The sequence below is a fragment of the Pseudorca crassidens genome, chromosome 2 (genome assembly GCF_039906515.1).
Source record: "Pseudorca crassidens isolate mPseCra1 chromosome 2, mPseCra1.hap1, whole genome shotgun sequence".
In the NCBI taxonomy this organism is placed as follows: Eukaryota; Metazoa; Chordata; class Mammalia; order Artiodactyla; family Delphinidae; genus Pseudorca; species Pseudorca crassidens.
Genome location: NC_090297.1, coordinates 127,053,993 through 127,068,008, shown reverse-complemented (window position 1 = coordinate 127,068,008; position 14,016 = coordinate 127,053,993). Strand labels below are relative to the sequence as shown.

General features: G+C 37.1%; 1 protein-coding gene across 13 annotated transcripts in view; it reads right to left on the bottom strand.

The window, feature by feature from the left end:
• PRRC2C (proline rich coiled-coil 2C) overlaps window positions 1-14,016 on the bottom strand; it is a 98,040-nt gene that overhangs the window by 56,793 nt on the left and 27,231 nt on the right. For 9 of the 13 annotated variants that reach the window (XM_067728624.1, XM_067728627.1, XM_067728630.1 and 6 more), the window contains exons 2-10: window positions 13,824-13,989; window positions 12,142-12,319; window positions 10,648-10,757; window positions 9,415-9,540; window positions 7,239-7,459; window positions 3,000-3,082; window positions 2,269-2,402; window positions 2,101-2,188; window positions 924-1,068 (exon numbers count right to left, since the gene is read on the bottom strand). In XM_067728624.1, the coding sequence (XP_067584725.1) occupies window positions 924-1,068; window positions 2,101-2,188; window positions 2,269-2,402; window positions 3,000-3,082; window positions 7,239-7,459; window positions 9,415-9,540; window positions 10,648-10,757; window positions 12,142-12,319; window positions 13,824-13,935 (1,197 nt within the window). In that variant the 5' untranslated portion in view covers window positions 13,936-13,989. The remainder of the gene's footprint in view (window positions 1-923; window positions 1,069-2,100; window positions 2,189-2,268; window positions 2,403-2,999; window positions 3,083-7,238; window positions 7,460-9,414; window positions 9,541-10,647; window positions 10,758-12,141; window positions 12,320-13,823; window positions 13,990-14,016) is intronic. The other 4 variants (XM_067728626.1, XM_067728629.1, XM_067728634.1 and 1 more) reach the window with 2 other exon arrangements.

Genomic DNA, 14,016 nt, shown 5'->3' with positions numbered 1-14,016 from the left:
TCCAATGGCTAACCAATGCCTTAAGAATAAAATTCAAACCTCTTGTATAGCATACAAGACTTAACAACTACTAGTTCTTACATAGCTCTCTTACTCCTCTCCCACGTCAAACTGTTGGGGACTTCTTGATTAGGCCATGCTTTACTATACTTCTCTACCCTGAACATGTTCCCACTGCTTGGAAGCACCCTCTTCCCTCTGTTTACTGGCTAATTCCTGCTTCAAGTATCAAGTCTTTTGTGAAATGTTTTACATAGAATTTTCTAAGAACTATGTGCACCCTATCACGGCACTGTTAGCTACTTACTTTTACCTCCCTGAAGGCACCGATTCCTCCATCTGTTTGGTATGAATTCAACAAATACATGCTGAGTATACTATGAATTACTTAAGTAGGCTCTCTGGAAGATAGCCCTGTTAAATTCTCACTTTGCAGTGCAGTTCTTGCTACATCTTTGAGGTAGGATCAAGTGTATCTGTTGCCCACATACTTCCCCCTTTTTAACAACATTCTTCAAAATGGCTCAGACTACATAGACTGCTCTACTCCCTAGTGTGATTTCCCTACTCAGATAACATACAATTTCACACATGAATACTAACTAGGATTTACAAAGCATTCAGTAAACTATAAAGCACTTCAGTTATGTTAGTTTGGAAAAACAATTTATCCCTCCACTCTGACATGCCCAAGCTGCTCTAAGAAGGAAGAGTGAAACTTTAGTTTCTACTTTATAATTTTAGCTACTGCATTGATAATTCCTGTTGGTATGGAATAAAATTATGGTTTAGGTCTAGAGCTATTTAAGAAAAAATATATAGTTTCCATTCCCTAGGTCTTTTTCCAACTAACTCTATGATTATGATTAATTCATCCTTGTCACTTGTCTGCAGTGACAAGAATCTCCATGAGTCCAACAAACCTGATTAAGTGGAGGTCCTTTCCCATAGGGACCTTTTGCTACTGATGGATGGGCAGGTATCTGAGAAGATGACTTAGTGTTGAAAACTTCATCTGCTTCTTTTCGGTTTTCAGTGTTTACAGAGGCTTTTGAACCTTGATCCTCACTGAAGAATCAAAATCCAGGTGAAATAAAAAATAGAGTGGACAGAATGTACCACAAGTAAATGCATTTTCTCAACGTAAAAAAGACATTATTTCCATACAATTTCAGGGGGAAAATGTATCAAGGAATGAGATGGTGTTGTAACCTAGCAGTGTTAATTTATTCATTCAAGAAATATATGCTATATATCTATAATGTGATGGGGCCTGGGCTTGGCCAGATTTATCACCACAAGATACAAGATGCGATATAGTACTTATCAAATACGGACACTCACACCTGACACACAATATGATTCCATCATTTTCTATTACCCCCACCCAAAACTCTCATCTGAACACAACCAATATTCCAGATAATTAATTAATTAATGTATTCTAATTTGTTCTGATTTAATGGAAAAGAGAAATCAAACTACAGTATTTTTAGTAGGCATCTCACAACTGATCACGAAACAGCAGTGTATTATAACACTATGGCTGAAAAATTATACCAATATGTGCATGCAAACTCCTGTTTATCTTAAGAGCCCAATTTTTATGTTACATAACCCATATATTCCTGACTCTGATGCCCCTATATTCCAGAAAAAAAGAGAAAAAGCTCCTATTTTCAAAGACCTTATTGCTCCTTGCTAAGTTTAAAAAAAATCAAAGACTTGAAGCAGCTGTTGTAACCCAAGTAATTTTTCTCCAATTTTATAAATATGGATCAGGTCAAGTAAGTAACAAGTTTTAAATGGTCCCAAATACGGTTTCTCAAAATATTTCCAATTAGATGACAAGCATCTAAATAGCTTCTTTTTAAAAATATGTATTTTCTTTAGAAACATCAAACTCTTAATTCCTTGATTATCTGTACTTTTAAAATTTGGCTCATTAATCGCCTTCCCACTCAGTAAAACTCCTTGGGGTAGAATGTAGAAATTCTGTAAGCGGGGAACAAATACCTATTAATGAAACCTCTCTGCGTAAATGGCTCATGTCACATCAACAAATTCATACTATTATTAGTAAGAGATATCACAACTTACCTGTTGTTTTCTTTAGGACTACTACTTCCCTGCTCATCATCATCACTGAAATTCAGCTGTTCTGTATAATCTACTTCCATCTGAGCACCTATTAAATTAAGGAGAACTCAGATTGACTGTTTCAAAGCATCTAAAAACTAAAAGTGCTTAATTAATCTTGCCTCTTACCTGCCCAACCTTCATCAGCTTCAGCATCTAGATTATCAAATTTATCAAGCTCCTTCAGTTCTGATGCACTAAGGATGGAGGGGCGTTCAGGCTCAGAGGCCCATGAAGGAGGTGGGCCTCTTCCTCGAAGGCCTCTAACCAGTGACAGGTTATGAGAGAAAAGGATACTAAGTTTTAATGATACTAAATTAGGAAAATATTAAAAGACTGGAATTTAGTTCATTTCAATTCAGCATTAGTTTTCTATACCGTGATATACAAAATATTTTGCACCTGACATGTATGAAGAGATTATAAAATTAACAAAGAAATTTAAGATAATACATAATTATATTTCTTATGCAGATATTTAATAGCAAAGTTTTCAAACATCTAAAATAAAACAAATATATGTTAAAGGATGATATGGCTAAGACTAATACTAATCTCAAAATACACTAAGCAAAAAAAAAAGAGAATGGGGGTTATCAACATCATGGAAGGAAGGAGTAAACAAGTGCCATACATTTTTGGGGCCACAATTTTCAGTTTTTAGAATTTTATGTCAGCTGATTTAAAGTTTTAGAAGAATAAAGTATTTTTGTTCTGTCTTACGAAAGTTAGCCAATTACTTGTTAATGGCAAATGCACCTTGAGGACAGAAAAATAAATCCCCATAATCCACTCAACCTCCAGAAAATCTTAACAAGTATACATATACCCTGCAAACTTTAATCATTTAATAGTCTTACTTGTTTGTTTCAGTTAAAGAAGGTGGAAACCTCATGGGACCATGTAGAGGAGGATAGGCCATCCTTGGATACTGCTGAAACATCTGTATAAAAGAAACAAAAATTGATAAAATCTAGCTACCCAGTTATTATTTTAAAAAAAGATCACCCTAAGCCTGAAATTATAATTTATAGAAATGATTAAAATAAACAGTACTGTCAATAAATAATTTTATCTACTGGTATAGATGATCATTCACCCTCAATAACAAGCCATTTAAATATCTACTGCCTCCAACAAGTCATTACAAATACAGGTAATAACTAGGACACATCTTATTAAGAACTTCTGTTATCCCATTAATTAAGTTACATAAAAATGACTGTGTACTGAAATGAAAAAGTAAAAACGACGACATGCATGCACCCCAGAAAACTTCAGTTTCTTAACCAAGTTCAAATATCAATACTTGACATGATATAATGTGAGACCTCATCCTAATGCAAGAGTAGATTTGCAGATTTGCTGATAAAGAGGAACTCAGTTCAGATAAAAGGATAGTCCATAACCCAACAGAGTTGAAGGAGGAAGTGGGTAGGGAGCTAATTGAGAGATTTTCTATGGATGGGGCATAGGTGGATTCTGAGTCATTACACAGATAGTAATTATATACAGAGGCGCAAAGATGATGCTCTCCACGGGAACTTGGCTTTGAGAATCTGACTTTAGGAGAATTCTAAGATTATGAAGACAAATAATAACACCAAAGGATTCATCCTATGATTTGGAAGGGAAGAAGTGTCAAGGAGTGCTTGATTATTTACTATTTGCTTATATCCAGGTTAAATTATGGTTAAAAAAATGAAATTGTATTATCTTAAATACATAATTTATATCCTGAAATAGTTTAGTTTTTCTTTAAAAAAAACTGATAAGGGAATTACTTTATACTAGAAGAAAGGCTATGTTTATATGATTGTGCTGTGTAAACAAGAAATTTCTAAGCAGGGTTGGAGCAAAAGTTAATTAAGATAAACAACAGCTGAAACACAACAGGAGACGCTTTTTGTTTGGGGAACACTGCAGAATTTTCGGTTGCATCACACTTTACACTGAAATTAGCAAATACACTATTGGAGGCAAATGTTCATAGGATAAGTTGCATTAGATCTTTCTGATTATTTAGGCATAGGTATTAATTTCATGTGGTATTAATAAATGTTTGAAATTTACGAATTTGCCACAAAAACTGCATAAACAGGGGACTCCCCTGGTGGTGCAGTGGTTAAGAATCCGCCTGCCAATGCAGGGGACACGGGTTTGATTCCTAGTCCTGGAAGACCCCACATGCCACAGAGTAACTAAGCCCGTGTGCCACACTACTGAGCCTGCACTAGAGTTGCATACACCCCAACTTTTTAGAGCCTGTGAGCCACAACTACTGAAGCGCGTGCCCTAGAGCCCGCACGCCGCAACTACTGAATCCCATGCACTCTAGGGCCCACGTGCCGCAACTACTGAAGCCCGTGCCTAGAGCCTGTGCTCCGCAACAAGAAGCAGTGGTTAAGAATCCGCCTGCCAATGCAGGGCACATGGGTTTGATTCCTAGTCTTGGAAGATCCCACATGCCACAGAGCAACTAAGCCCTGCACCACAACTACTGAGCCTGCACTAGAGTTACATACACGCCAACTTTTTAGAGCCTGCGAGCCACAACTACAGAAGCCTGCGTGCCCTAGAGCCCGTATGCTGCAACTACTGAGCCTGCACGCCGCAACTACTGAAGCCCATGTGCTCTAGGACCTGCATGCCGCAACTACTGAAGCCCACACGCCTAGAGCCTGTGCTCCGCAACGAGAAGCCACCGCAATTAGAAGCCCACACACTGCAACGAAGAGTAGCCCATGCTCGCGCAACTAGAGAAAGCCCGCGCGCAGCAACGAAGACCCAACACAGCCAGAAAAAAAAAAAAAAAATGCAGAAACAACTATAAGTTCTCAACACATAATAATGGTGTTTTAAATGTTTTTGTTTAGTGAAACGTTTTATTTGAATAAACTCATTGATGAAATTGGGAACAAAGCTCACTTGGTCTCACCTTTCCCCCTTATCCCATTCCACCCCTACGCCTGGAAATTCAGGCAGGGGTCCTTGGAAGCACAATTTGAAAAATCTTAGGAGACAAGTATTTGGATGCAAATCATTATTCAAGGTCAGGTTAGCACATAAGATTGTTTTATCATACACCCCAAATTTTTAAGAAAATATTTAACAAGTAATTGTATTTAATAATTTATTTCCCTCTACCTTAGAATGGTTAAGTAATAATGATACAAAGAAAAAATAGAAAATATGGTTGGACCTTGACTACTTAGGAGTTAAGTAATAAGAAAAATAAATGTATGAACTAGATTGTTCTTTCCTTTGAGATTAATGGTTTTCTCAAAAAATGTAAAGTTATTTACTTGAGCACATGTAACTTGCCATATAATTTCACAGTAGACTGAGAGCAAACGAATGAATGAGGGCACCAAATCTAACTACTAATTTATAGGAAATATGGGGGTCAAAAGTATATATATATGTGTGTGCGTGTATATGTGTGTGTGTGTGTGTCTGTGTGTGTGTGTGTGTATATATATATATATATATATATTTGTTTATTTTTTAAATTTCCCCTGCCCAAGAAGCAACCACTATTAAGTTTTGTTTCTTTTTTCTTTTTTTCTTTTTGGCTGCACCGTGTGGCATGCAGGATCTTAGTTCCCTGACCAGGGATCGAACCCGTGCCTGTATTGCGAGTGTGGAGTCTTAACCACTGGACTGCCAGGGAATTCCCCTCAGAAGTATATATTAAATGAAACTACAAAGATGGAATCAGCAAAATCCAGACTATGAGAAACTGCACAGGAAAACAAATAAATTGTAATAGATATGCTCCAAAGAAAACAAGCGATAAAGGAAAAGAGGTACCCATAGATAACAAGATTACTAACAAAAATATAAACCATCTCAAGAATAGATGTTACCTGGATCCTAATTATGAGATAATCAGGGAAACTAGAATATTGACTTGGTATTTTAAAAAGAATTTTCAGGGACTTCCCTGGTGGCACAGTGGTTAAGAATCCACCTGCCAATGCAGGGGACACAGGTTCGATCCCTGGTCCAAGAAGATCCCACATGCCGCGGAGCAATTAAGCCTGTGTGCCACAATTACTGAGCCTGCGCTCTAGAGTCTGCAAGCCACAACTACTGAGTTCACATGCCACAACTACTGAGCTCACATGCCGCAACTACTGAAGCCTGCAAGCCTAGAGCCTGTGTTCCACAAGAGAAGCCACTGCAATGAGAAGCCCATGCACCTCAACAAAGAGTAGCTCCCGCTCACCACAACTAGAGAAAGCCCGCACGCAGCAACGAAGACCCCATGCAGCCAAAAAAAAAAAAATTAAATGAATAAATAAATAAATAAGAATTTCTTTTTAGGTGTGGTAATGGCACTGTGGACGTTTCCCTAGTCTTTATCTTTTAAAATATAACCTAAAATATATATGGATGAGATGATATATCTAGGATTTTAGTAATCCCAGGTGGTGAGAAACAGGTAAAAAAGATGGACCACAAATCGATAACCATTGAAGATGTATGGTAGTTATGGGAGGAAGAAAGCTCACGCTTTCTTTTATCATTTCTATTTTTGAATGTTAAAAATATTCCATTATAAAAAGTTTTTTTAAAAAATTCAAGGTATACTAATAAAAACTTTAGAACTAAAGCAGGTATTATCCTTTTCTTGTGCCATGAACAACCCCTCTGGCAGTCTGATAAATCTTACGGACCTCTTCTCACAGAAATGTTTTTAAATGTATAATTAAAAACACAGTATTACTAAGGAAACAATTATACTAAAATTCTGTTACCACAATATTTAAAAAACAAATTTGTGATACAGTAATGTATGTGCTTCATTAAATAACACTAATAACTATTTTGAAGGAATGCTGAGTATAAACAATATTTGCAATACCTAAAAACAATGTAATGTGATATGAAAATACCTATGATCCCTAAGGATAAAACATGGGTACTGATACTTTCTGTGATTTGATTCCTAAATTCATAATCAAAGAAAATTTTAATTTTTAATTAGATGTTAATGAAAATAAAGACTTCAACTTTTTCCCATTCCAATTCTTTCCTTGGAATCCAGATCAAAAACCTCTTTTTTAACCACTTGCTGATTCAACAATACTCACGTAAGAAGGCATCATAGCTCTGTATTGAGAAGCAAGGGCAGGCTGTTGTCCATTCAGTTTAGCCTGTGGAGGACCACAAGCTATCCTCTTTTCCACCACTTTGAGGATATCATTTTGCTCTGATGTTCCAGTCGTGCTTTCATCCTGGCCAGACTTTTCATCTTGGTCAGATGTTAAAGGCGAACTAGCAGATTTACCACCATCTCTCCAACAAGCAACATCTGGTATGAAGAGAGAGAAAAAATAAGAAAAAAATCTGAAAATGGAACAGAGTGAAACCAAACTAGGCACATTTCAAGAGAAGTTAAGCAAGTAAGCATAGTGAAGGAATAGTGAAAGTCTAATCTAGGCTGTACTAGAAATTTAGACTTTGAAGGTGTTTAGGTAGTCAAGAGCAGTGGCTTCCAAAGCAGAGAGGATGTACCTCAGAGCAGCGGTCCCCAACCTTTTTGCCACCAGGGACCGGTTTCATGGAAGACAATTTTTCCACAAACAGGGGGAGGGGGGTAATGGTTCACGTGGTAATGCGAGTGATGGGGAGCGGCAGATGAAGCTTCCTCACTCGCCAGCCGCTCACCTCCTGCTGTGTGGCCTGGTTCCTAACAGGCTGTGGACTGGTACTGGTCTGCGGCCCAAGGGTTGGGGACCCCTGCCTCAGAGGGTACCACCAAAAGCAAATACTGGGGTCAGGGAAGAAAATATTAGAACTTCCCTATTAAGCTTCACCAATTTTTGATACAGAGATTAAAATCACTGTTATACCTGAGGTGTCCTGAAGAAGGGCAGAGGGAGTTCCATAACCCAGAAGGATTGACAGTGATGCATGCTCTCATTCGTTTTCAGTCTACTATTGCTAGTTACATGTGCCCAAGTGAGCAGATTTAGTGACTGCATTACCTGATTCAACTACACTTAACCAAATAAAAGAGATAAATGGTTTTACAAGGAAACCTTGTTTGGTTCGAATGGTCTCTACCTCCTGCTATTCACACCCTGTGTAGTCCCCTCTCAGCAGTGTACCAGGATTGGTCTGTGTAACCTGTAGAATAAGGCAGGAGTGTTGGCTGTCTTCTCTGAGAACAGGCTATGAAAGCCTAGGGGTTCCATCCCGGGTGAGAGATGTCTGTCTGTCCCTCCTTATTTTTTCTGAGGAAATCCGTTGTGAGCCGCCCACATACAAATGAGCCACCATGAGAGAGCTTAAAACAGCAGCCCTAGTCAAGTCAGCATCGGATGACAGTTTCACTGCAATTCTGCTGACAGAGAACCAACAAAACCTGAGCTAGAACCCCCAGCTAAGTGGCTCCCAGATTCCTGACCCTCAGATACTGTGTGAAATGGTAAGCCCAGTTCAGTTTGTCTTTTTAAGCTGCCAAATTTGTTACACAGCAACAGGTAACTGGTGAAAAGAAACTAAACAAGAGAACAGTGGAGCTGACACATCTATTCCTAATACAAACTCATCAACCACATTACAGTAATTAAAAATAAAAATTAAAAAAGGTGATTTACCCAGACCTGGCAAGAAATGAGCCAAAGAGATAGAAAATGTATTAGGTTATCAAAAACATAAATTTGTAATCATTACTGTAAATAGGAACTTCCCTGTACATGGTACAGGGTTCTTTGAGATATTTGGTGACAACACTATGAATCCAATATAATTAATAAGATGTTTTAAAATCTCTCAAAGATTTTATATTTCTATTTTTAGTTTCTGCTTTATAATGTACATAATACGAGTATCTCTTACTATCCAAATTGACTGGTTCCTCGGTTTGATTTCAGAATATTAACAGAAAGCAAACGAATGGATATAAATTATAAACAAATATTTGCATATTGGGGAGGTGTGCTAAAAAATTTTACTATTGTAAAAATGACCAAATATTGATGTGCAACCAAGTCACCTAGGCATCTTGTTAAAATGCTGACTTTTGATTTAGTAGGTTGGGTGTGAGGCCCAAGACATATACTTCCAACAAGTTCTCAAGTTAAACTGATGCTGTTCATGTAAAAACCATACTTGAGTGGCAAGCAACTACAGTTACTATCTGCCTTTTCAAACTAGGTGAGTCATCATACATACAACAATAGCAGACAGGAGGTTATATCACAAGATAAAACACAAATATAATCTCATTCTGTATTTTTATTAAATAGAAAGTATTCTTACTTGGTGGGCGTAAACTGGGTCCAGGTCCATAGCTGTCATCAACTGATTCTTTTTCTTTTTTTTCTTGATCCCCAGCTGCCTGCAGGCTGGGAAATTCTTGCTGAAAATGACTATTCACCTGGATTCCTATGGATATTTTTTAAAAAACCTTACATGTAACTTTTATACTGAAGATAATTCAAAAACCCTCCCAGGATAGAGCTCTGTCTTTTTTTGATAATTTATTCCACATTTCAATGATGACTGTTTGTATCCATAAAACTTTTAAATTTATCTAGAATTAGAATCCCTTGGAAAGTTAATGAACAGCCATGAGGAAATAAAAATCTAAGAAAGGAATCTGCCAGACATTGTTCCAGTGGACTCATTAAAGATAATGAGGAAAGTAAGGAGAATTTCACTTCTGTTTCTCTTTTATTATGACTCCTTTCATTTTCAACATAAGTAAAATTCCTTTACTAATAAATAACTCTAAGAATCAGTTCAAATAATACTGCTAAAATAGAATTTATGAATCAACACTACAAGTATCATGGTGAGACTAAAATGCTTCATTTTAATTTATTGCAGAGATACTGATTGCACCTCACTATTCACTCATTCACCTATCTACCTACCTGCCCGCCTATTTATTTTTATACTTCCATATATTTAAAAGAGCTGATTTTATTAGCTTGAGGGCCCAGATGGGTTTTTCCATACAATGTTTTATAGATATGTTTTGCAAGTGGGAAAATTAAGTTTTGTTGGGGATTCCAATCATTTCTAGTAGGGAGGGAAGTATTACAGCTACTGTGCTTTATGGCTACTCTCTAGGTCTTCTCTACCACGGAAATCGTGAACAGCATATTTGAAACAGAAGAGGTTTAGGGGCACAGATGGAAAATAAAATGGTTTCTAGCAATCAACATAACGTCTGGGTACTTTTATGTCTCAGAGCTGAAGGCACAAGATTTTTTCTGGTCATGTAGGGTAAAGACAGAGTAATGTGGGGCACAAGGTACCTTAAAGGCTCCTTCTTTAATCTCTATTATTGGCTCATACATGGCTCTTAACACTGAAACTTAAGTAGCCCAAGAGAATTTTTACAAGACCCTTTTTTTCAGGGCCTGATAATACCTTTTGACAGTGTTCTCTACCCCTGCCAAAACACCATAATTCGCCCCTTATCTCCTGCATGGCTGTTCAGTAACTATCAAGCCTAACCAGTTTCCCCAGCTAATGTCCACTTACCATCTCCTTGCCCACCTTGCTTGTTACTGGCCCATGATTTGGGAGCAGGTGCTACTTCTGGGGGAGCTGCAACCCCAGGTTTTGGTTGTGCTGGTGGAACTTCTGGTGCTCTTAAAAAAAATATGACTCCATTATTTCAGATATTATATGTTTAAATAAAATAAATATTGCATTTAAACTAAATTTGTATACAAATTATTTTGGCTACATATTTACTCAGATGCACGCCACCATGTTTTCCCTCTGCAACATTCCTTTAAATTTTGTCTCCTTTCATTTCTACCCATGAATAACCCAAGGAGATGACAGCTTTGTTTTTAACTTTGGAAAGAAAAGGGGAGGAAGGGAGGGAGGGAGGAGGGGAGGAGGGGAAGAAGGAAGGAAGGAAAGAAGAGAAAGAAAGATAAAAAAGAAGCACTCATTATTGAACATAGCTACCAAAAATTTGTTTTGAAGAAGTGAACATTTATAATTAGGAATAACATTATAGTCATACATACAGTCTGGATTGGTGGGATTAACCAGGGGCTAAGGCTAAGCAAGCTCTCCATTTGGCAGTCCACAGTTTCACGACTGTACATATTACTGTTAATCAAAAGAGGTAACAGCAACCTGCCTGATGCATCCCCATGAGTAAAAGGTGTTTTAAAGGGGTCTACAGTTTTATTCAATTCTTGTAATGAGTTAAGGCTTAAAAATGAAAAAGGCAGTTAACAGGCTTAAGAAATGCAATATATTTCTGGTATACTTAGATCTAAAACTGACTTGCTACTATAAAATAATTCTGTAACAACTAAGAAGTAGAGAACAATAAGTCTTTAGTAAGCTTCACCCAAGCAGTTGTATTTATTATATAAAGCTCCCCAAACCAGAATATAGAAATTTAGTAACAGATATAGGCAAAAAGCATTAAGTATTAATGTTCTTGTGTTATTTTTAAAAACTACCACTACTTAGATTGGTCATTTAATAAACCAAGAGCCCTGAATAATCCATGACACAGAATGCTAAATATTTATTGAATGAATGATGATTAAGCGGGATATTACTAATTCCACGCCAGCTTTCTTGTGAATTCTTTATTCATTCAAATAATATTACTTGAGCACCTATGATGTGCATCAGGTATAGTTTCAATGAATCAGGCAGACAGAAACTCTTAGCTTCATGAAAAGTAGTTAACAGAATCAACTCTTAAATCATTTTAGAAAGAGAATGCCTGATTTGGTGAGGATGGAATAGGAGGGAGCCCGACAGTGTATGATACAAGGAAAACTGTGATTAGCAATTCTGTCAACTGTTCTACCCTGACACATAAAAATACTGCCACTAAACCCACGCATAGGAAAAATTACACAAAAGTTGACTATATAAAACACAAAAGTTGACTATATAAAAAAGGGCATAGCACAACACCTAGCACGTAACGAACTCAAACATAAGTTCCCACAAAGAAAGGGGAATGATTTCATTCTTTAACAGACTTTGACTCACTTTTCTTCTTCATGTTGCTCTTGTTTTGATGCCCATCCTGTGCCATCTTTAGGTACGATGTTCACATTAGGATCATTGCCTTTGTTTTCCGCTTTGAGACTTGGGAGGTTAGCAGGTGGAGGCATACGCCGTGAAATACCAACTTTTCCAAGACTCTGCAATCCATGTCGAGCTGCAACTAAAGATCAGTAACATCAACTTTCTTAGTAACTATTTTATTCTTAAAACAAAATAAAAAGACAATAGGAATTAACGGGATCTTGAATTATTATTTTCTATTTTAAAATGAAAAAATTAAAACTAAGCCACACACCTGCAACATAACCCAATGTAGAAATTATACTAAAATTAACTATCAAGCCACTGAGCAGCAGATGCTTTAAAAATTCTAACAACTGGGACTTCCCTGGCAGTCCGGTGGTTAAGACTCCACGCTTCTGGGCTTCCCTGATGGCGCAGTGGTTAAGAATCCACCTGCCGATGCACGGGACACGGGTTCAAGCCCTGGTCCAGGAAGATCCCACATGCCGCAGAGCAACTAAGCCCATGAGCTACAACTACTGAGCCCACGCACCACAACTACTGAAGCCCGTGCACCTAGAGCCCATGCTCTGCAACAAGAGAAGTCACCGCAATGAGAAGCCTAGGAACCACAATGAAGAGTAGCCCCCGCTCGCCACAACTAGAGAAAGCCCGCGCGCAGCAACAAAGACCCAAGGCAGCCAAAAATAAATAAATAAATAAAATAGAGTATACAGAAAATAAATAAAATAGAACATACATTAAAAAAAGAAAATTCTAACAACTGAACCAACTCTATAAACTATGAAAAAGAAAACACTGACAATGCTGTTTTTTAATTTTTCCAGGGAATCGATTTTAAACTCGAAACTTCGTACGTTAAAGAATAAACATGATATGAAACAGACTCACAGACATAGAGGACAGACTCATGGTTGCCAAGGGGGAGGGGAGTGGGGGGGGTGAACTGGGAGTTTGGGGTTAGCAAATGCAAACTATTAAATACAGAATGGATAAACAACAAGGAGCTACTGTATTCAATATCCTGTGATAAACCATAATGGAAAATAATATGAAAAGATTGTATGTATATGTATAACTGAATCACTTTTCTGTACAGCAGAAATTAACACTACTGTAAATCAACTATACTTGAATAAAGTTTAGAAAAGAAGAAATATGCTACCTTTATGTACATAATGAACACTGTTAATGCACCATATAGCTATCATGTGTACATGGTCCAGTTTTCACTCTTCACTGTAAACACTAGGTTCAAGGTATTAAAAAACAAAACAAAACTAAGAACCACAGGACTCTCTAGTCCATAACTAGAAGTGGTAGAATAAATCCACTAATATTTATGCCTATTAATTTCATTGACCAAGTCTCCCTTTTGGAACCACATAGTTTTATTTATTTTCTGATGACAACAAACAGGAAAAAAAGCCATATTTTATAACATTTATAAATTTTCAGCCTAAAAAAATTCATATCCCTTCAAAGATGTGTACGTATATAAAAAGCCCAATGTAAACAGGGCTGCATTAACATATGTTTGACCTAGATCCTAATAGCAATAGCCCTAGTGTGTCATTTACAGTAATAAAACAAAACCATGAAAACTATAAAAAATATAAATGCCACTTGATTTTACTCACCTGTGGTTTTCTGAGTTTCTAATGATTTACCCTTGTAAGTATTAAATAAACTGAGTGTCGCATACTTTTTCCCATCCTTTGCTTTTGTGTTCTGGCCTGACTTCTCCGACATTTCAGTGGAAACTCATCGAGTCCAGAACGTCCTGCCACACCCCTTAAAACCAGTCTTTAAGATGCACATAAGAAAGAAAAA